Below are 20,022 nucleotides of genomic sequence, written 5' to 3'. Positions count from 1 at the left end.
GGGGGGGGGGGGGGGTGGTGGGTGGTGGTGTGCGATACACTTGACTGCATGTTTATGGTAACAGAGCTAGCTAGATTCAAATTTGTTGCTATGGCGTAACGGCATCACCGTTGACTCATCTTTGTTATACTTTGAAAGGGCTGGATGGTGAACAATGGAGCTGGATGGAGCCTGCTTTAAATTTTATCGATTAGCTATTAAACGGTCACTTTAAAAAAGGCTACATTCTAATGAAATTACACTATTACCTATCTATCTATCTATCTACCTATATCTTCACTTCCTGCATCGTGCCCCAGCTGGGGCCTGCTTTCAACTTTACCCTTAACGGCACGCTCAGCTTGGCACAGTTCTCCATGCTTGATTTGAGTATTTTGGCAATCTTGTGCAGCTGGCTGCGGGGCACCTCGTAGATCAGCTCGTCGTGCATGTGCAGCACGAACCATATCCGCTCCAGCTCCAGCACGTTGCGATATTTGCGCAAATTGCGCCTCATGCGCACGATCGCGTTCTTCAGGATGTCGGCGGCCGAACCCTGGATCGTGGTGCACACCGCCTGCCGCTCTGCCTCGGACCGTTCGCGCGCATTCTCGCTCGTGATGGCTGGCAGGTGACGTCGACGCCCGGTGAGCGTCTCGATGTAGCCGAGCTGGCGGGTTAACCGCACGACCCGCTCGATGTACCGGCGGATCTCGGGATAGGTGGCGTGAAACTGCTCCATCAGCGTCTGTGCCGCATCTTCGTCGAGCTGCAGTTCGGCCGCCATCGCGCGTACGCCCATGCCGTAGATTACGCCGTACACGATCGCTTTCGTGCGGTTGCGCAGCTCGTCACTCACGTCCGACTCCCGCTCGTAGTGGTTCCAGCGTGCCGCCAGCGCACGGAACACGTCGCTGCGTGCTTCGGTGCGCCCTGGTGCTTCATTGCCACCGCCCCCCAGGGCTGCCATTAGCTGCGGGTCCTGCGACAGGTGTGTCAGAATGGATAGTTCTAGCTGGCAAAAGTCGGCCGAAAGTAACACCGTCCCGTCGTCCGGATCGGAGCATGCGAACGTGCTGCGACAGCTGAACAGTGGCGGTGGCGCATCACCACCTCCTCCTCCTCCCTCCGTCAGCCTGGCTGGGACGGTAAAGTCTTTCACTACGGTTTGCAGGTTGGGCTCGTGCATCGTAATGCGTCCGGTGGAGGTGAAACAGAAGCTGCGCCCATGCACCCGGTTCGAACCGGGCCGAACGATCCGATACAGGGGTTCGATGGTGCGGGTAAGATTGCTCTCTATCTTCCGATAGGCGATAACGAGTGCCGCCAGTGGGCTTTCCAACCGTTCCAGCACCTGACGCACCGTGCGGCACTGCTTCCGATCGTTTCCCCCGGCCAATCGCAGCGCTTTCGCAACGGCACGTGACGAACCAAAATCAAGCCGTTGGTTGCCGTTGAGTTTGCGTGCCTCTTCCGCGATACGATCGCGGCACGCCTTTAGCTGCGCGATCAGTGCGCCGAGCCGTTCGCGATCGACCGGGAAGCCAATCACTTCGGCGCCGGCCAACGCCAGCTGGACGGGCATCTCACGGGAGGTGAAGCAGATGGACAGTGAGTCACCGTTGGCAGTGGCTAGACGCTGACTTACGCATGCCATCAACTCGCTCACGAGCAGACATTCAACGGCGGTTCTGTGGAGAAACAAGCGGAGATTTAAAATATACCCGTTGCAGTGGTTAAACCGACTTACCGCTGCTTGGCATCGAATGGGCTGTGATGGTTCAACCCGTGTCCGGTCCACTTGGGCGTTACCCAGCGCTGTCCGGTCCATCTCAGCTCCGCTTGCTTCAGTGTGGGACAGTGCCGCTCGATCATTGCATCCAGTGTGAGCGTTTCCGCATCGGTTTGCAGCAACCAGCAGGCTACCCGAGGATCCTGGAACGTTGCTACCAGCACCTCGTCGCCTTCCGCGACCGGTATCAGTCCGGATCGGTAAACGATCTTCAACTGATCCTTCACATCAAGCATCGTAATCGTCAGCTGTTCCCTGCCAAACAATGTGCGTATAAAGCGAACCTTTTCGGCACGATCGATGGCGGTGGCTTCCTCTTGCAGATCGATATAGTACACGGTGGACGTGGTGTCGTCTTGCAGTTTGATGGCCATGCCAGCGAGATAAAGATTATCGTCAAAGGTAAAGGACCGTGAAGCGTTGTTGTTAGTCCTCCTCGTTTCGACTGCTCGTAAGTGACTCCCAATGGTCGCTTTCTTGACAGAGGTTTCCTCTTGCTCCACCCCGAAAGCGATCGTAATGGCAGTTTTATCGGTAACGAGCTGCCGCAACTGTTCGAACGTCGTTAAATCCTTGCAGGCGTCGATAATTGTAATTCGTGAACTGCTGCTATCGTCGTCATGCATGTCCGTTTGCTTCCTGTCTTCCTGGCCATTTCTGTCCGCCATCAGCAGGGAGTTGTGAAAGTGTGCTGCTGCACTGTTGGATGATTCCCCATTCGACAGCAAAAGGCTGGAGGGCTGTTCTTCCGCGAGCACCACCGCCACAGACCGTTTACTTTCATCTTGCGCTGTTTGTTCGCCTTTCGCTTCAGAGGAGCTCTCATTCGGCTTCGTTTCTGTCGCTTGCGACCAGCTCGGATTGGCCAGCCCATGCTCCAACTGTAGATAGGTGCGCGCTTCCTGAATGAGCAGCCGGGCCGCTTCTTCCACGGTTACACCCGCCCGGCCAGTGAGGTAAAGATTACGCAGCCGTTTTCGTCGTTCCGCGTCGTACTCGTTCTCATTCTCACGCACACGCTCCGCCTCGAAGCTGGTCCGGTGGTGAAGGATAGTTTCCACTGTTAGCCGGTCCGAGTTGGCCAGCTGTACCAGCCCGGTAATGCCACCGTCGTGCAGCAACCGAGCGCGCTGCCCGTTCAGCGAGGGAATGCGCATTAGGTCGAGCAGTTCGTGCGCAACGCCGAAGAATAATCGTTCGCGAAACTGGGCCACTAGCAGCTGCAAAAGCGTCCAGTTGAGCGACGCACAGAACGACGTCACAATGCCCGCGAACGTGGACGACACCTGCTGCAGGCTCTGCAGCAATCCACGGCAACATTTGAACCGACGGGCCACGGTACACAATGGCACCTCGTTCACTAGGTCGAGCAGTGCGAGCGCGGTGTAGAAGCGCTTGTGTATCTGCAGCGTGCGATAGTCCAGATTGGCGGCACCACGCATCGCCCGCACCATGAACGATTCCTTCACGCCGACCAGCTCGCCGACGCGTTTCGATGCGCTCGGCAGCTTTTCCCACAGGTCGAGAAAATCCATCCAATCGATCTGCTGCCACTGGTAGGCGACGGAGTAGGGCGTCACCAGATAGATGGCGTGCAGTTCCGACTCCAGCACAAAGCACTGGCGGGCACGCTGCAGCTCGCTGAACAGGAGGAACCCATCTTTCGGCGGAAGCGACGCAGATAGACACGCTAGACCGAGCCGTGTCGCACTGAGGACGGTGCGTTTGGTCGAATTTAGAGTGGCGGTGGTGGAGCCGTCTTCCTCCACGATGTCCTGCTGCAAGCAACGAATGAATTCATACTCAAGCAGGAAGGATATGCACGATACGATCGGATCGGTTTCCTCATTGGCGTCCTCCTCTTCGCCGGTGGGCAATTTCTTCGAGCTGGAAGCCTTCGGGCGCAGCAGCTGATCGTTCACTTCGAATCGATAATCTCGCTCGCAACTGTACAGCGTTGCGTTCACGAATGTTTCCAGCTCTTGTGTTGTGGTCGCACTGCCGGATGCAATAATTTCCAGTATCGCCCGTTTCAGATGAGCCTAAAACGAGACGAGCAATGCAGTTTCAAAAATACTCCAACAATTCACCTTTTACTTACATAGTTTTCGCTGTCCAAGCACGATCGTACCGGTGGCAACTCAGCCCCAATCAGCTCCCGGCCAATCTTTTCCTCTGCCGGCGTGCAGATCAGTATCGATTCTCCAAGCGTGTCCCGCCCCGTACGTCCAGCACGGCCAATCATCTGTTTGTACGTCAGCGAGCTCATCGGTTTGCCGCCAAACTTGGGCGTCCGAACGATCACCCGTCTGGCGGGCAGATTTACCCCACTGCTCAGTGTGCTGGTGGCCACAATGATCCGCAGCGCACCGTCCCGAAACGAACCCTCGATGATGTCGCGCTCGTCCGTCGTCAGACCGGCATGGTGGAAGGCAACCCCGTACCGTACCGTCTTCTCCAGCACGCTGTCCAGCCCAGCCGGACAGTTGCGCAGCTGGAGCAGTACCTCCTCCTGGCGCTCTCCGTCCAGCTGCTCGCGCAACCGTCGCCGCAGCTCGTCGTGTGGATGGTTTTCCTTGCGCAGTGTGTGCAGCGTGCTGGCCAGCGAGATCGCCAACTGTTCGCACCAATCCTTCGAGGGACAGAACACGATCACCGCACACCCGTCCAGGATCGTCTCGAGGCAGAGCAGCGCCACGTGGTCCGCATCCTTCGGCACGGTGTATCCGTGCAGGGTGCCCTTTAGATAGCGGATCGCTTCCCCACTCGCACTGTAGATCGTGTTACCGACCTTCAGCATTTCGACCAGCGCGATCGGTCGAAAGTCGGTGTGGTAAAGGTCCGCCTCAAGCCATCGGGCAAGCAGATCGATGTTCGGCAAGGTGGCCGACATGCACACGATCTGTATCCGATGCTCGCAGCGGGCCGCCACAAAGCGGATCTTGGTGAGCAGCAGCTCCAGGATGTAACCACGTCCGGGGTCCGATATGAGATGTGCCTCATCGACCACCACGAGACCGAGCGTGGTTAGGGCGCTTTGTTCCAGCAGACGGTTTACAATGGAATTTGCCTTCTCGATCGTGCATACTGCGAGATCGACGGATTCGAACCCTCCCGGTGGATGATATCCACCGTAAAAACCTTCCACACGCATCCCGCCCGGTTCGAGGAGATCTTTCAGGTAGAGCATCTTTTCCCGTGCCACGGCCACGAATGGCAGGATCAGCATGGCTTTTAGCTTCCGCTCGGTGACGGTTTTCGCGAGCAGAAACTCGCTCACAAGCGTTTTGCCGGCGGAGGTAGGGGCACTGTAGATAAGATTCTTTCCTTCCAGCAGTACCTACAAGATGGGAAACGGTGCGTTAGAAAGGAAAATGTATATAAGCCTCCGATAGTTCGATGATACCTCTTTTCGTGACAAACATTCCACCTGCCAGGGGAACAGCTGAACGATGCCCTTCTTGGCGTACTCGCTCGTAACCGTGCTCGGCAAACCCCAGTTGGCAAGCAATCGTAAATCTTTCGTCTCGTCCAGGCTCATGCTGGTAGGTGGTGGCCTTTTTGCAGTCTCTGGTTTTGTGGAATGGTTCAATAGGCTGCCAGAAAACAAGCCACTGCTCTCCCCATCCCTCATCACCACTGTGTCCGCTAGCGAAGCATCCACCGGCATACGCAGCACTGAGTTGGCCATCTCTGACTCGATAAAATCGTCCATTTCCGTATGCTTGGACCGTCGCTCACTGACATCGTGTGATTGTGTCTGTGCCAAAGCTATGCTCGCTGACGCTAGTGGCTGGGAAAAGGTTACATTCTCTATATCGAGGGCCACATCCTCGTCGGCGGAATCGACACGCAGCGACTCCACAAAGTCACTTGCTTCCAGTAGCTCATCCATTGCCGGTTCGGCCGTGATGGCACGATCGAACAGCGTTTCGCTAAAGATCTCCAGCTCACTCTCGGTCATCTTCGCCTCCGCTTCCGGATACTGAACCGTTTGCTGTTCCTTATCCAGCGTAAAATCGCTGTGGTCAAAAAGTGTATGAAAGCTGCCCTCTTCTTCTTTCTCCTTCGGCATGGTTTGTCCCGCTGCAATCGACTGGCTTCGTAAGGCATCTAAGGAAAAGGCACTGTTCTGAAACAGCCCATCGAACTCATCGCTCTGGCGAATTGAGGGTTGCTTTTCCGGCGAAGGTCCTTCGTCCGCTGGTGCTGCGCTCTCCCGCACCCGTTGTGTGCGCTTCAAAGTATCTCTTCGGATGGATGGACTAGCGTCAAACTGAATATCACTGCTAAACAGCTCAGATAAATTGTCTTTCCGTAAAAGCGAAGGACTCGTAGCATCCTTCTTCGTGTGATCGCTGCTGTTTGACTTTTGCTCTTGACCCGCCGTACGAGCGGTACGATTTTTGGGTTTGCGCCCTCGCGACTGCGTCGATACCATCTGCAGCCTTTCCCGTACGGAGCGTTGGCGGGACAGATCGGCAGGACCTTTGCCATTGGTGGGAGACTCTTCAATCGCCTCTTCGGTGCTACTCGGTGCGTGCTGGAACTCTTTGCTGCGTTGCTGTGATCTTGTGGTTCGACCGTTGGTTAGTGGCGTTACCGGTTTAGCGTGCTGGCGTTCCAGGGCGTCGAACGTTTTATCTCCCAGCTGTAACGACTGGGAAAACATGGTTGTTTGCGTTCACCTAGCTGAAAATTATACCGGTACAAAAGTAAAAATGCACCACCCAGCTGTTGGGAACAGTGGTTTCGGTTGTTGCGGAATTTTGAAAACAAACTTTGACAGCCAAGCGGTTTGTTTACATCGTGATGGCGCCAAAGTGGTTTCGAGAAGGTGTGGCCATGGCCACGTTTTCTCCTGGGTAACACATTAATTAATATTTTCCATAGAAAAAGAAAGTTATATTTGCTACAGGCATAGCTGCATGTAAAATGGTATATTTACTCACGATAATTATATGAAAAATAACTTGACAATCGACATGCGTAATTTCTGGTGACACTTGTGCTGTCAAACGCTGTCGACGTGCGAGACCGACACCTCGCTGGGCCATGAAATGAAATGCCAGGAGAAAAAGAACAACACACTTTTGTCTGATACAGAACGTTCGTGCGAGCGGTGGTGCTGTCCCAAACCGCGGACCCTGATCAAAACGTCTCGCATAATCCTCCCCCAGCCGAAGCGTGTACAAAGTGCCTCCCCCACACAGGTATTTTCTCGTTTTTTTTCTTTTTTTCCTACAATTTATCTTTGAAAGTGTCGTGCAATAATAGAACAGCGAAGAATTGTGCATAGAAATATGTTGTTTTAAGAATCGCCCATAAAAGGAAACGCACCGTTCTTCTGCTCCTCTCTGTTGAGCTGTGTTCCGTGTACGGTGTAAAATTGCTCCCGTGCGTGCGAGTGTGTTGTGTGTAGAGAAAATAGAAGTTGAAGACGTGATTTGCTCCCGTTGGAGCGGAGCCTGCTGGTGTGGTGCCGTGAGCGTTAGGGTTGGGGAGCGTGTTTGCGGTTTCTATTGGAAAGAAAAGGTTACTTCATCACCCAGATACTGTTTGGGTGGCACATTCGCATCGCAACGCAAGTTTAAGATTTATTTCATAACGCGAAGAAGCAACTTGTGCGATAGTAAATTAGATTAATCCGCCTGCAATAGATTTCCATGCGAGGGAAGAAGCATGTCGTGCGAGAGCAAAGAGCGAATCCGCGACACATCCGCGGTGTGCTGTTCGAGTAACGGTGTAACCATCTCAGAATGCATTGGCCGATCGACCGCCCTACAGTGCGTGTGTGTGTGTCTGTGGCGTGTGCGGTGAAGAAAATCTTAAAAACAAAGAAAGCAAAAGGGAGGTAAAGCACAAACACACAACACACTCTCGCGCAAAGCGCGAATGATCTCATCTCAGCGCGCGAGAGACCCCACCATCCTCAGCTGCGTGTTGCGGTGTGTCTCACTTGAATAGATTCCCTCGTGCAGGTGAGGCGAGAACCGTCGTCGCCTCGTGTTCCGAGTTTTGTGCCCGCTTTTGGTGAACGGTGGTGTTTGAATAGAAGTTGGAAATCGTGTGGAAGTAAATTAAAAAGGCGTGCTTACCGTGGAATTAGAAGCATTCACGATCGCAGTACGCTTTGCGCCAGTGTAAGTTCCCCATGTGGAAGACGATTGCAGGAGGCTGTGAATCCCCAAATGAGACAAATGCTGCTCATGGTGAGACGAACTACCCCCAACCGTCCGTGTGATCTTGCAAGAGATCCGGATCCAGTAAAAAGTGCAACGACTGCATTCCTCTCGCGATTGCTCGGTTGATCCCTTGTCCAGCAGCGGAACAAACCCGCGCGTGTGTGTGTGTGTGAGCGTGAAATTGAAGCAAAAATAAGGGTGGCATTTGCAAAGAAAGTCAAGTTTATGGTGTGCATTTAACGGAATGTGTGTATAATTATCGATGACCGAATGCGAATGCTGCCTCGGTGGGCCACAGCCAATGAAGCACAATTGTTTGTACCCGGTCGCGATGGTTCTTTCTTTCTTTTGGCGAGTGTTCGTTGCTTTTACAGCTCGAAAAAGTGGGCATGATCTCACACCAAACAAAGGCATTTAAATTTGGCTCGAAAATGGATCTAGATGTACGAGTGAAAATCGTCATTTTTAACTCAATGCACAGCGCGCGTTGAAGCAATCCACCGAAAGACTGATAAGCGGCTGGGCGTGCACCTTTTGGTTGTTTATTTTGATAAAAAGGGTCTTTTGATAAAGAGAGCGTAGAGAGCTTAAGCCATTTGTCCATCAAGACACGACGTCGTCCATCATTGGGGGGGGAGGGGGGGGGGATGACAGAACACATTCAAGTTGATAAAAGGGTTGATTCATAAAGCAAGAAGTGCAATATCTCTCGTTGTAGCGTATAATCTGAGTAAAAGAGACTCCAATGTAGGGAAAGGGGGAATACAGGGGTTTCTAGAAGAGGTGTCATAGCTATGGGACACTTTATTGACTTTTCTTATTCGAAATGAACTGAAAGCAGCTGGAATTGGACTCTATAGCAAACTTATTGTAGAAATCCAATAGGAATTTCCAAGAATCCTGTCCAACTAGGGTTCCATAGAGTACAATTTCTATCATATAAGAAAAAGCTATTCCCTTAAGAAAGAGTCAAGGATATGTCCCAAAACTATGAGAACACCCCTGAAAACCCCTGTAAGGGCAAACTATATAAGAATTTGGTGTTTTGTTGAACAATATTTTATACTCAAAATTCATTTATTTGGTAAATCACTCTTAAACGCGCAATCACTCTTAAAAAACACGTGTAAGATAAAATCGAATTTTCGGATTTGAACCCACGCCGAGAGAGGCAGTTGATTGTTGTATCCAGTATTTGACGTCTTCGCTGTGGCTCTGCTTCATTGCTCGAACGTAAAGAGTGAATTTAAACGATCCTCTTCCCCTCAGACCGTACGGTATTGTTCTAATATTATTCAGGATGACACTAAAACTGACTCTTGTTTTATTTCCCTTTTATAATTGAATTTAATTGGGTGAATAATAAAACTAAGAATGGAAAATGTATTTATTATTCACCACCTTCTAAAACCCTCCCATTTCCAAGTATAGTGTTATCTAAACTTGACTGCCAGCCACATTACATCGCACACATGTTGTTTTGTTTGCTGAATGATTCATGTTTTCCTTCTAACGCCACGTGTGTGTGTGTGTACTGGTCCCGCGTTGGATGCTATTTGCCCCACATCCCCTTACCGTATGCCTTGCGCTCCACCTCCACCGTGAAGGTACGGGTTGGGGCGTCTTCTAATAATAACCGACACTTTCGCCCAGTTACCCAGTACGGGATCTAATTAGATGGAGGCAGGTTTCCTTTTTCGTGCATTCCACATGCCGTGTGTGTGTGATTCCATTACCCAAAGGGTATTGATTTTTTTCTTTTCTCACACACACACACACACACACACACACACACACACACACACACACACACACACACACACACACACACACTTTGCAACGAATTCCTGCACTGTAAAGTGGCTCCAATGCTTTATTTTGCTATTCCTGCTACTCCTCCTCCTCGCAGTACTGTGTGTAATGCCCTTCAAATGGAAACACTTGCCAGCAAGGTTAAAGGGGTGGGAAAATTTTCGCCAAATGTTGACAAAGCATGGTGGGAAAAACTTTCCGTCCTAATCCGTTTTATCCGTTTCGAAATTTAAATCTAATGGGATTTGCGTGGGCGATCGTTGGCAAATGGAGGGGTAGCAATGGATCAGGCAACAAACGAAAGAGAGGCAAGATAAAAAAAAAGAAGGTTACTACCTTTAAAAAACAAAACAGGAAATAAATAGATACGGCACACGGTACGCCGCGTCCCATAAACAATATTGTTTTGCAGTATTTATGCTTCTCGGGCAGCTTCTTCCCGCCAGAACGCGGTCCATCTACGGCGGTGTGTTCTGCTCCACACCTCCAGTTGGGAGATCGGCAGACCACACCACCTTCTCGGTGCGATATTCAGATCTGTTTTCCTTGAGCGCGTTTCCCCCTGTGCGCTCTACACACAGTGAGTGTAGGCCCAACCGCTTGTTTGCTTCTTTCTCTATTAATAAACACCAACGAAGGCTGGTGGTTTCCCTCGAGAGTGTCCCTCGAGTCGGGAAAAGGTAGCGTGGTAGTAGTCGGTCACCTGTGTGTGCTGTGTTGCCCCTAGCGATCGCTCTACCACCGCTCGCGCGATCGTTTAAACCCACGCGCCGGAGCGTTTTATCGCAAATTCCACTTTAAATCCGATCGTCAACAAAGCGGTGTAGCAGAAGCATGGAAGAAACTGTTTGGCCAACATCATCATCATCCACTGATGAATTTTGACACCAACCGGGCTCTGTTTCCCCCCCTGCCCCTGAAGTGTTGATGATTGAGGATCAACACCGGTGGTTGGCGCCCACATGATCGTTTCTGCCCGGAGAACGGAAGCGAATGTAGCGCTGTTGTGGCGTAAAAGATTTTATCACAAAGAAACACTTGACTCGAATAGAACCACACCGATGTGGTGGCGATCCGGCGATCTTCGTTTTGTCCGTGGGGCATGATTAATAAAATAGAGACGGTTGTCTGGTATGTGTCCATATGTTAGTGTTAGTGGAACTTAAATCACAGCTTCAAGCATCACCACCATATGGTGCACCCGCTTCTGCAGGGCAGTTACGTCAGATTATTGGCGTCCGTTGTGGCTTAACCCGGTTCCTAACGAACTAAAGACTCATTTTCATTACATTTTGGTGACGTCGTACTGGTGGTCGGTTTGGTCTGTACATTGTCGGGCTCGTTACCTTGAGCACGGTGGTACACCCATAAGCAGCCCTACATGTCGTCACCGTCGCCGAAAGGTGACGCATAAATTTAAGAATGCCCCTCCATAAAAGCTTGTTTGAACTTCAAAACGGAAGATGATAACAAACGTACATGAGACGAAGAGGGAAAAAATGGCAACACCAGTGTGTCACCATCGTCCAAAGGGAATCGACGATCTCAACGAGTGCCACACCACAAAAGGAACTGCTGACGTCGTTGGCGGGTTGATGGGGTTTCGGAGTGGAAGCGCCACTGCGAAAGAGAAACGGATGGCCCTTGCAGTGCTTCAATGTCAAGTGCATGCCCGTCGGACTGGTTGAGGTGTTGCTGGGGATTTATGTCTGTTGTTGTTGTTGCTTCTCGCAATTTGCTTTTGTTTTCACGTTGGTTCGTGTGGTTTTCGGTGTGTCGTCGCTCCACATCCGGCGGCAGTGGTGGTGATGGTGGCGACACCCGACCTCAGGGAAAGAGGGGGAAGGATTTGAAGTTTCGTTTTTATTTTTGACTACGAGGTTGTGGCCCTTGCGAGAGCGAGTGTGAGTGAGAGTGGGCAGAGGATGTCGTCTCAAGGGTCAAACGCTTCACTGGGGTTCACCACCAGGGCCACCCAGTCCTTGGCTGTGGCGTGACAAAAAGGAGGGCGTTAATTTATTCCAGAACTCGGTTCAACTAGCGGAACATGACTTACCGCGGGTAATAATCCCCTTTAAAGCACTCAATCTCAAGAGAGTGGGTGGTTCTATGGAACGAAAAGTAAATCTGGTTATACTGATTGAACGCTCAAACCATTCCCATTAGGAGGTATAATTCCCATTTATTTAGTGTCCATGTACAACAAGACAATCAAGGCGCCAAGAGAAGAGAAAACTGTATCTGATCTAAAGAACACTTGTACTTCCGCTGTCTTCGAGGCAAACGGACCACGGTATCGATCGTCATCGGTCCATTTAAATACAAAAGATCCGAGTGAAATCCATCGTTTCGTCACCATCTCACCGCGTACCATATGCTGCTCGGTGTGTGCGTACGATGACGACGAGAGGATGTTGTGGGCGTGGTGTCCGCGGCTCCGCGATGCCAGTCGCGTGTCTGACCATTTTCGGACCTCCGGTTGGAACGCTTTCCTGCCGTGGTCGTCACCGTGTGGGAAGAAGAACGCGGCACCACACACACATAGAGTCGAGAAACGGGCGCGAAAAATTTACCAGAGCATATCGAAAAGATCAACCAAAAGCTACCAACGGTTAGGGCAAAGCATGTATATTCGCATCGCAGCTGGTGATGGAAACAAAAAAAAAGGAAACAACGATGCTATGACGGTGGCCTTGGGAAGAATCTTCCCCTCGATGCCCTCACAAAATCCTCAAACGACACGTTGCTCCAGTTTCGGAACAGCGTGGCAATAGCGTGTGTTCATTCGATTAGTCCGCTAACGTTTCGTTTGCTTTCTGCGCCTTTTTTATTTCAGATCGTTGTCCCACACTGTGTCGGCCTATAGAGAGACGGTTGCTCTTACGGTTGGATGATTCCGGCTGGAAACTGCGAAGAAACATAACGACAACGCCGGCGTACATAAACAGACCCCATCTAAGCAGCCCGATCGAGTGATCGGAATCGCGGTGCAGAACGCGCGCGTGCGCATCGATCTTTCGACGATCCGCAAGGGGCGCATCATAAGCAGCAACCACCCAGGGAACGAGAGATAACCGGCAAATTGCATCATCACCATCAGCTTCAGCAACTGCAACAGCAGCAAAATGCCTGTGTTTCACACGAAAACGATCGAAAGCATCTTGGAGCCAGTGGCCCAGCAGGTACGGTAGAGAGGCGCGTAACGCCACAGAAAATTGGTTAAACTCGAACATTGGCATCCTGTTGCTGCTTCTTTACACATAGAAACGTTATTTTTATTTACCAACAAACCATTCCACCCAAGCTGAGCCGGAAGACGGTGTCATTGAATGCGATCTTGGACGTGCGTGTCAAATTTGGTTGGGTGGAGTAATGGAGTTAGTTTCAGACTCTTCAGGGGAATTTTCTAGTGACGACAGACTTAACACACACACACACACACACACACAGGCATGGACACCGCACATTATGCTGAGGGTGGAGTGGATTATGTGAAGGAATTTAATTTTAGCACACGGCCGTCCTCCGTGCCGTGCTGATGATCAGCAGACGAGATACGGCTTGATGGAATTGCAGTGCCCGGTTGTTGTGCGATCGACGCCAGATACACACACGCACAAACAGCTCATCGTAAATGACAAACAGTGTTGATTGGGGTGTAAGAAACTGTTATTCCCTTTTCGTTTTTTTTTTTTCGACCGACGAGGGCGCCCTTCCCGTCCCCCGTTACTGTCTCGTAGTGTCCAATTTCACACTCGCCGCAAACCGCTCGATTGTGTGTGTCGGTCGTACGTAGTAGTAGTACTCCCTGTTTTGTTTTGCCAAAAATAGCCCATGAATCACTCGAATGCGGAGCGTCCATTGGGGGTCGCTCGGTCGCTTTGGGCGGCAACTACTCGTTGGAAGCTTAACAGGGAAAAGAAGCAGTAGGACTTGCTAAGCCGTGTTTTCCACTAACCCCCGGGGCAAATAAACTGTGTGTAACTGAACGTGGGGAGAACGCCGCAAACAGAAGGGAAAACCGCAAACGAAGAGAAGGATGAGGGAGGAAAGGACCGTGTGTGTGGAACCGTTGCGTACCGAATGCATGCTAGAGCTTGTTGGATGCGGTTTTCCGACTTTTACGATGTTGTCTGCTGTTTTTATAGCCCATTATCGAGACAAAGTCAAACGTAGCTGCTAGCAGCAGGGCGATACACCTGACTTGAATTTCAGCAACAGAAACGACCTGGTTGGCGACAGTTTTGGAGCGTTTTTTGTTTGCCAGGAACTGCTTGCAATGGTTTAATCATGAAATTGTCTTTAGGATGACGTGTAGGAATAGTACAGGCGAGATGCACTTTGGCCAATTAAATGGGTGTCAGGGTGTGTGGCGTCAAAGTGCTGTAGATGCGTTCGATCGCTGAGTGATTAATGGGTATTAAATTGATCACAATCGAGCCCCCTTAACCAACGAGTGTGACGGTCGAACCTGACACGTCTCGGTAGCTCGGTAGCTTGCCCTTTTTTCCTAGGAGTGCCAACTGATGGAAAGCATAGAGAAGCAACACACAAAACACACACAGGCGCATAAAACCTCGTAATCAAAATGAGGGCGAATATTGATCGGGGCAGATTGTGCAGGGAAGATTAATTTGGCACTATTTCAATGATGAAAAAGAAAATCCTTGGCAGTGTGCGCTTCGCGGAGGCGTGGTTTTTTTGCCGGCGAAAAGACGGCGACTAATCGTCGGCCCCACCCGTCGGGCTTGGCTGTTGTCCAGCTGTCTTGAGCAATGAAAGGGAATATCGTTTTCTCTTCCCCTTATCCTGCTGCTCCTACCTTTTTTAATAAAACCGAGTAATATAGACAGGACGACACCGCCCGGACGGTGGCCGGTTTGCACCATTGCGAGACGACCGTATAATATATTATAAGGTGACCTAGCAAGCGTTTGGTTTAGTTTGAGGTATAAAACAAAACCCCCTCGCGTAAAAAAGGCACATAGTTGTGCAATTCGTGCATCCGTGTCATGAAACGTGCCCAAAAATGTACATTTGGCTTGATGCACAGTGATATAATGCCGTGGGAAAAGAAAAAATTTAAATAACATCCGCTAGTTACACCATTCGTCCGTCTCAATGTGGGGCTTGTGTTTTATTTGTAGTTGATGCTATAATAATAATAATACAATCCTCATTCCTCCCGTTTTCCCCTTAGGTCTCCCGGCTGGTCATACTCCACGAAGAGGCGGAAGATGGCAACGCAATGCCCGATCTGGGCAAACCAGTGCAAGCGGTATCAGTGGCGGTGACGAACCTTGTGCGCGTCGGACGTGAAACGATACAGAACTCGGACGACGACATACTGAAGCAGGATATGCCCGCGTCGCTAACGCGCGTGGAAACGGCTGCACAGCTCCTGGAGGAAGCATCGCTCATGCTGCGGTCCGATCCATTCTCCGGCCCGGCGCGCAAGAAGCTGATCGAGGGTTCGCGCGGCATCCTGCAGGGCACGTCCTCGCTGCTGCTGTGCTTCGACGAGTCCGAGGTACGCAAGATCGTGCGTGAGTGCAAGCGCGTGCTCGACTATCTGGCCGTGTCGGAGGTGATCGATTCGATGGAGGATCTGGTGCAATTTTTGAAGGATCTGTCCCCGTGTCTGAGCAAGGTAACGGCGCAGGTGGGTGCGCGCGAGAAGGAGCTGACGCACCAGGTGCACAGCGAGATTCTGGTGCGCTGTCTGGAGCAGCTGAAGATCCTGGCACCGATCCTGATCTGCAGCATGAAGGTGTACATCCTGATCGCGGAGCAGAGCGGCAAGGGTTCGGAGGAGGCGGCCGAAAACAGGAACTATCTTGCTTCGCGCATGAGCGAGGAGCTGCAGGAAATCATTCGCGTGCTGCAGCTCACCACGTACGACGAGGACCAGAGCGAGCTGGACAATCTGACCGTGCTGAAGAAGATACAGAACGCGATCCGCAACAAGCTGGAGGCGGCCAACGAGTGGCTGCGCAACCCGTACGCGCTGCGCGGTGGCGTGGGCGAGAAGGCACTGCGCCAGATCGTGGAGAATGGGTTGAAGGTGGCCGATCGCTGCCTGCCGCAGGACTCGCACATTCTGCGCAAACTGGCCGGTGACATAACGGCCATGACCAACACGCTGTGCGATCTGCGCCAGGAGGGCAAGGGCACGACGCCGCATGCGGACAACATTGCGCGCGACATTCGCGATAAGCTGGGCAGCTTGGATCAGTCGGTGCTGAATGCGATCATGGGCGTGGACAAGGCCGGGCTGCAGCAGACGGCCCATACAGTGCAGGGCCGGCTGGAGCAGGCTTGCCGCTGGCTGCAGAATCCTGCCCGCGACGACCGGGGGCTGGGTGTGCGAGCGATTGCCCTGATCGTGGACGAGGGTCGGCGCGTTGCGGACGGACTGGGTGGGCATCAGAAGGCGGAGATGGCCCAGCTGTGCGATGAGGTTGAGCAGCTGGCGCACGACTTTTCGCAGATGTGCAACAATGGTCTCGGCCATACGCCCCAGGCGCAGGAGCTGGCACGCCGGCTGAACGAGAAGCTGCACGGGCTGAAGAAGCAGATCCAGGACGCGGTGGTGAACCGCGTGGTCGAGGACTTTATCGACATCTCGACACCGCTGAAGCAGTTCATGGAGGCGGTGGCGCAGCCGGAAGGAACGCCGGGACGGGAGCAAAACTTCAACCAGAAGTCGAACCGGCTGCAGGCGTTCAGCAACCGTGCGTCGAAGACGAGCCGCATGGTGGCAGCGGGCGGTTCGGGTGGCAACAAGAAGCTGGCCGAGGGTCTGCTCGCGTCCGCCAACCAGATCGACAGCTTGACGCCGCAGCTCGTGTCGGCCGGCCGGATCCGGATGAACTACCCGACCAGCAAAGCGGCCGAGGAGCACTTGAACAATCTGAAGCAGCAGTACGCCGACACGATCCTGCGTATGCGTACGCTCTGCGACCAGGCGACGGATCCGGCCGACTTCATCGAAGCGTCCGAGAAGCAGATGCAGAAACATTCGTTCCTGTGCGACGACGCAATCCGTACGCGCCAGCCACAGAAGATGGTCGACAATACGTCGAGCGAGGCGCGTCTCGCCAACCGTGTGCTGCTGGTGGCCAAACAGGAAGCGGACAACTCGGAGGATCCGGAGTACATTGACCGTCTGAATGGAGCCTCGGATCAGCTGCAGGCGTCGATTTCGCCCATGGTGCAGGAGGCAAAGAACGTTTCCACCAACATTAGCGACCCGATAGCGGCGTCGAACTGGCGCGAAGCAAACCGGGCACTGCTGCAGAGCGTCCGCAATGTGCGCGGTGCTGTCACGCACGCGCCCACCGTACCGGAGATGCCGGATCTTTCGCAGCTGCAGCTGGGTGGCGGTTCGCACGAAGTCGTACCACCGCCGCGACCTCCGCTACCGCGCGAGAACGTCCCACCGATGCGGCCACCACCGCCGGTTGCCGAGACGGACGACGAGGATGACGTGTTCCAGGCGGGCAGCATGCCCCACGCCAACCAGCCGATCCTGATGGCCGCCCACGGTCTGCACCAGGAGGTGCGCCAGTGGTCGTCCAAGGACAACGAGATCATTGCGGCGGCCAAGCGCATGGCCGTGCTGATGGCCCGTCTGTCCGAGCTGGTGCGAGCGGATTCGAAGGGCAGCAAGCGAGAGCTGATTGCAACGGCCAAGCAGATCGCCGAGGCGTCGGAGGATGTGACGCGCCTGGCGAAGCAGCTCGCCCGTCAGTGTACGGACAAGCGCATCCGCACCAATCTGCTGCAGGTGTGCGAACGTATACCGACCATCGGCACGCAGCTCAAGATTCTGTCCACGGTGAAGGCCACCATGCTCGGTGCGCAGGGCTCGGAGGAGGATCGCGAAGCAACGGAGATGCTCGTTGGAAACGCGCAGAATCTCATGCAGAGTGTAAGTTCCATTGCGATTGCGATGCTGGTGGCAGATCGTGAGAGAGAGAGAGAGAGAGAGAGAGAGAGAGAGAGAGAGAGAGAGAGAGAGAGAGAGAGAGAGAGAGAAAGACTTCTTACATTTCTTCGTTTTTCCCTTTCATTCACACACAGGTCAAGGAAACGGTCCGAGCAGCTGAAGGTGCCAGCATCAAGATCCGATCGGACCAAACCAACCAACGGCTACGCTGGGTACGTCGACAGCCCTGGTATCAGTACTAAGGGATCCTTTTCCCGATCCCCGCACTAGCACCCCCTCTCGCCCCCCTCCGTATCCGTTCATCGTTGTCCCGTTACTGTTTTTGTGCAACTGTGTTCCCGCACGACCGAATTCCGTGTCTTCCATGTTGCGTTTTATTTTTAAATCTGTCCGTTGTCCCCTAAAACTCGTTGTGTGTTGCCCCCGTACGCAAGAAGTCGCAAAGCAGCTGAAAGTTTAATTATTTTAACAAGGTAAGCAAACGAAGTCGTATAGAAAAGGAAGAAAAGAGAAACAAAAGCAAGATGAACGCTGTGGCGGATGAAGAAGAAGACGCACAAGAATGTACGACAAATCGCAAAGGGATGGGATGACGTGAGTGTAAGGATGAACCTTAGCGAAAGGTTGAAGAAATGTTGCCAAATATGTTAAGAAAATGGGATGTAAAATGCTCTTACAAAGTGTACAATGCCCAACTAGCTAGCCGGGAGGTTGGGGAGAGAGTTTTATAACACGTTATTGACGTAAAGTTTTTATATAGAATCGCAAAACAAAGCAATTACCGTAACAAGCTTTAATAGAAACACACACACACATGAAACAAACAGAAACAAAAGGTAAAAACCCATTATTAAACGTGGATTGTTAAAAAGAAAGTGAAGAAACCAGAAGGACAACGAACCTACTCTTGCAAAGGCCAAGATATTTATAAACAAGCAAACGGTTGAATGAAGGTAAAGGCACGACGGACCGTCACGTGTTGATGCAGATGGATTTTTAAACAAACGAACCTCCTTCCTATAATAACAGAGCGTTACTACCTTAAATACTTAATGTTATAGAGCGCATATAGTGTGCGAAAGGCAGCAAAAATACTCACCGCGAGTGTGTGATTGTGAGTTATTAAATGTTGTGCTAATTTTACTAATTACTTACTGTAGAGCAAGCAGTAGAACGCTAGCAGTTACAAGTGCAAGTAAGCAACCCGTTAATCCAGAATGAAAAGGACATGCAATACTGTAAGATGCATACAATGCAGGTGAGAGAGGGAGAGAGAAAGCGTTAGTTATGTTGTTGTTAACACCGTTTGTTGTGCAAGCAGTTTGTTTGAATTGTGAAACTTTGAATTTGAACTAATTGTGTAACACCATCGCGACACGCGTGTTCACTGTTTGATCGCTCTGTAAGTAGTGCAATAATTTGAAACGTAAGACAAACTAAAACAAATGAAAACTATTCTACTAGCAACCTTTTTAAACACTCACGCAGTAGTAACAATCATGTGTTTCGTTTTTCAAACTAGAGAGTAAGACTTCTTTCGGTAGTGATTAATCGTTAGTTACACACGTGTTACAGCTACTACGAGTGACAGCTAGTTCTTTCGTGTTAGGATGTACTTTGTATAACAACTCCATTTTCTTATACCGTTCTAAGTGTTTTGTGCCGAGTTGGGTTGATGTTGAACTAAAACCATCCCTCGTTTACCCAGACAGACAGACAAGAACAGTAGTTAACATGTACCCGAACATTGATCGTACAATTAAAGTCAATCGACCGACCAACCAACCAACCAACCAACCAACCAATCATAACAATATGATAGAACAGAAAATAGTGTGCAAACAAGCGCCTGCCTCTAACAATCAACGCATTTTTGTAGATGAATTTAAGCCCGTACTGATCCGAAGCAATGCAAAAACAAAAGGATGAGACGAAGGAATGATTAGCAGAGGGGACATCCGCGATACTGCAACCAGGGCAAGCTAAACACACGCACGCACCCTACCATGGTTCTCCCCGTTGTGGTCATTTGATGGCAGCTGGAGAGGGAACGCGGCAGAAAGATACGTAGAAGAACCTTTTGTAACCTTCAAACCTTCAAACGAAAGTGGATAGAACTGTAACTATATATATTAACAAGTGCCTATTTATTGTTGTAATACTGACGCAACACACATTTGCATTCTATGTTCTCTTTTTCTACCAATTGTTTTTATTTCCTTTTTTCTTCAAGTTGTAGAAATATATTTAAAAAAAAAGCTACTAACAGCCTCCTGGCCTCTTCCCATCGATCGTGTGTATAA

At 51.3% G+C, this 20,022-nt stretch overlaps 2 protein-coding genes across 4 annotated transcripts; one reads left to right on the top strand and one right to left on the bottom strand.

The window, feature by feature from the left end:
- Positions 1-9: 9 nt before the first annotated feature.
- LOC120908688 (DNA polymerase theta) lies at positions 10-6,522 on the bottom strand. The gene is made up of 4 exons (XM_040319950.1): positions 5,178-6,522; positions 3,873-5,111; positions 1,730-3,813; positions 10-1,670 (listed from the first exon to the last, which is right to left on the bottom strand). The coding sequence occupies exons 1-4, from the start codon at positions 6,441-6,443 to the stop codon at positions 269-271; spliced, it is 5,991 nt and encodes a 1,996-aa protein (XP_040175884.1). The 5' UTR covers positions 6,444-6,522; the 3' UTR covers positions 10-268.
- A 329-nt stretch (positions 6,523-6,851) lies between these two features.
- LOC120908704 (vinculin) lies at positions 6,852-19,987 on the top strand. 3 transcript variants are annotated; one of them, XM_040319991.1, is made up of 5 exons: positions 6,852-6,984; positions 12,605-12,950; positions 14,969-17,701; positions 17,854-17,931; positions 19,599-19,987. In XM_040319991.1, the coding sequence occupies exons 2-5, from the start codon at positions 12,894-12,896 to the stop codon at positions 19,617-19,619; spliced, it is 2,889 nt and encodes a 962-aa protein (XP_040175925.1). In that variant the 5' UTR covers positions 6,852-6,984; positions 12,605-12,893; the 3' UTR covers positions 19,620-19,987. The 3 variants fall into 3 exon arrangements, with proteins under 3 accessions (XP_040175925.1, XP_040175922.1, XP_040175924.1); XM_040319988.1 differs by having other exon boundaries at positions 17,854-19,987; XM_040319990.1 differs by lacking the exon at positions 6,852-6,984 and adding an exon at positions 7,588-7,914 and having other exon boundaries at positions 17,854-19,987.
- Positions 19,988-20,022: the final 35 nt, after the last annotated feature.

This window comes from Anopheles arabiensis, chromosome 2, assembly GCF_016920715.1.
Source record: "Anopheles arabiensis isolate DONGOLA chromosome 2, AaraD3, whole genome shotgun sequence".
In the NCBI taxonomy this organism is placed as follows: Eukaryota; Metazoa; Arthropoda; class Insecta; order Diptera; family Culicidae; genus Anopheles; species Anopheles arabiensis.
The sequence above is the reverse complement of the archived record's forward strand: the minus strand, read 5'-3'. Positions and strand labels throughout refer to the sequence as shown.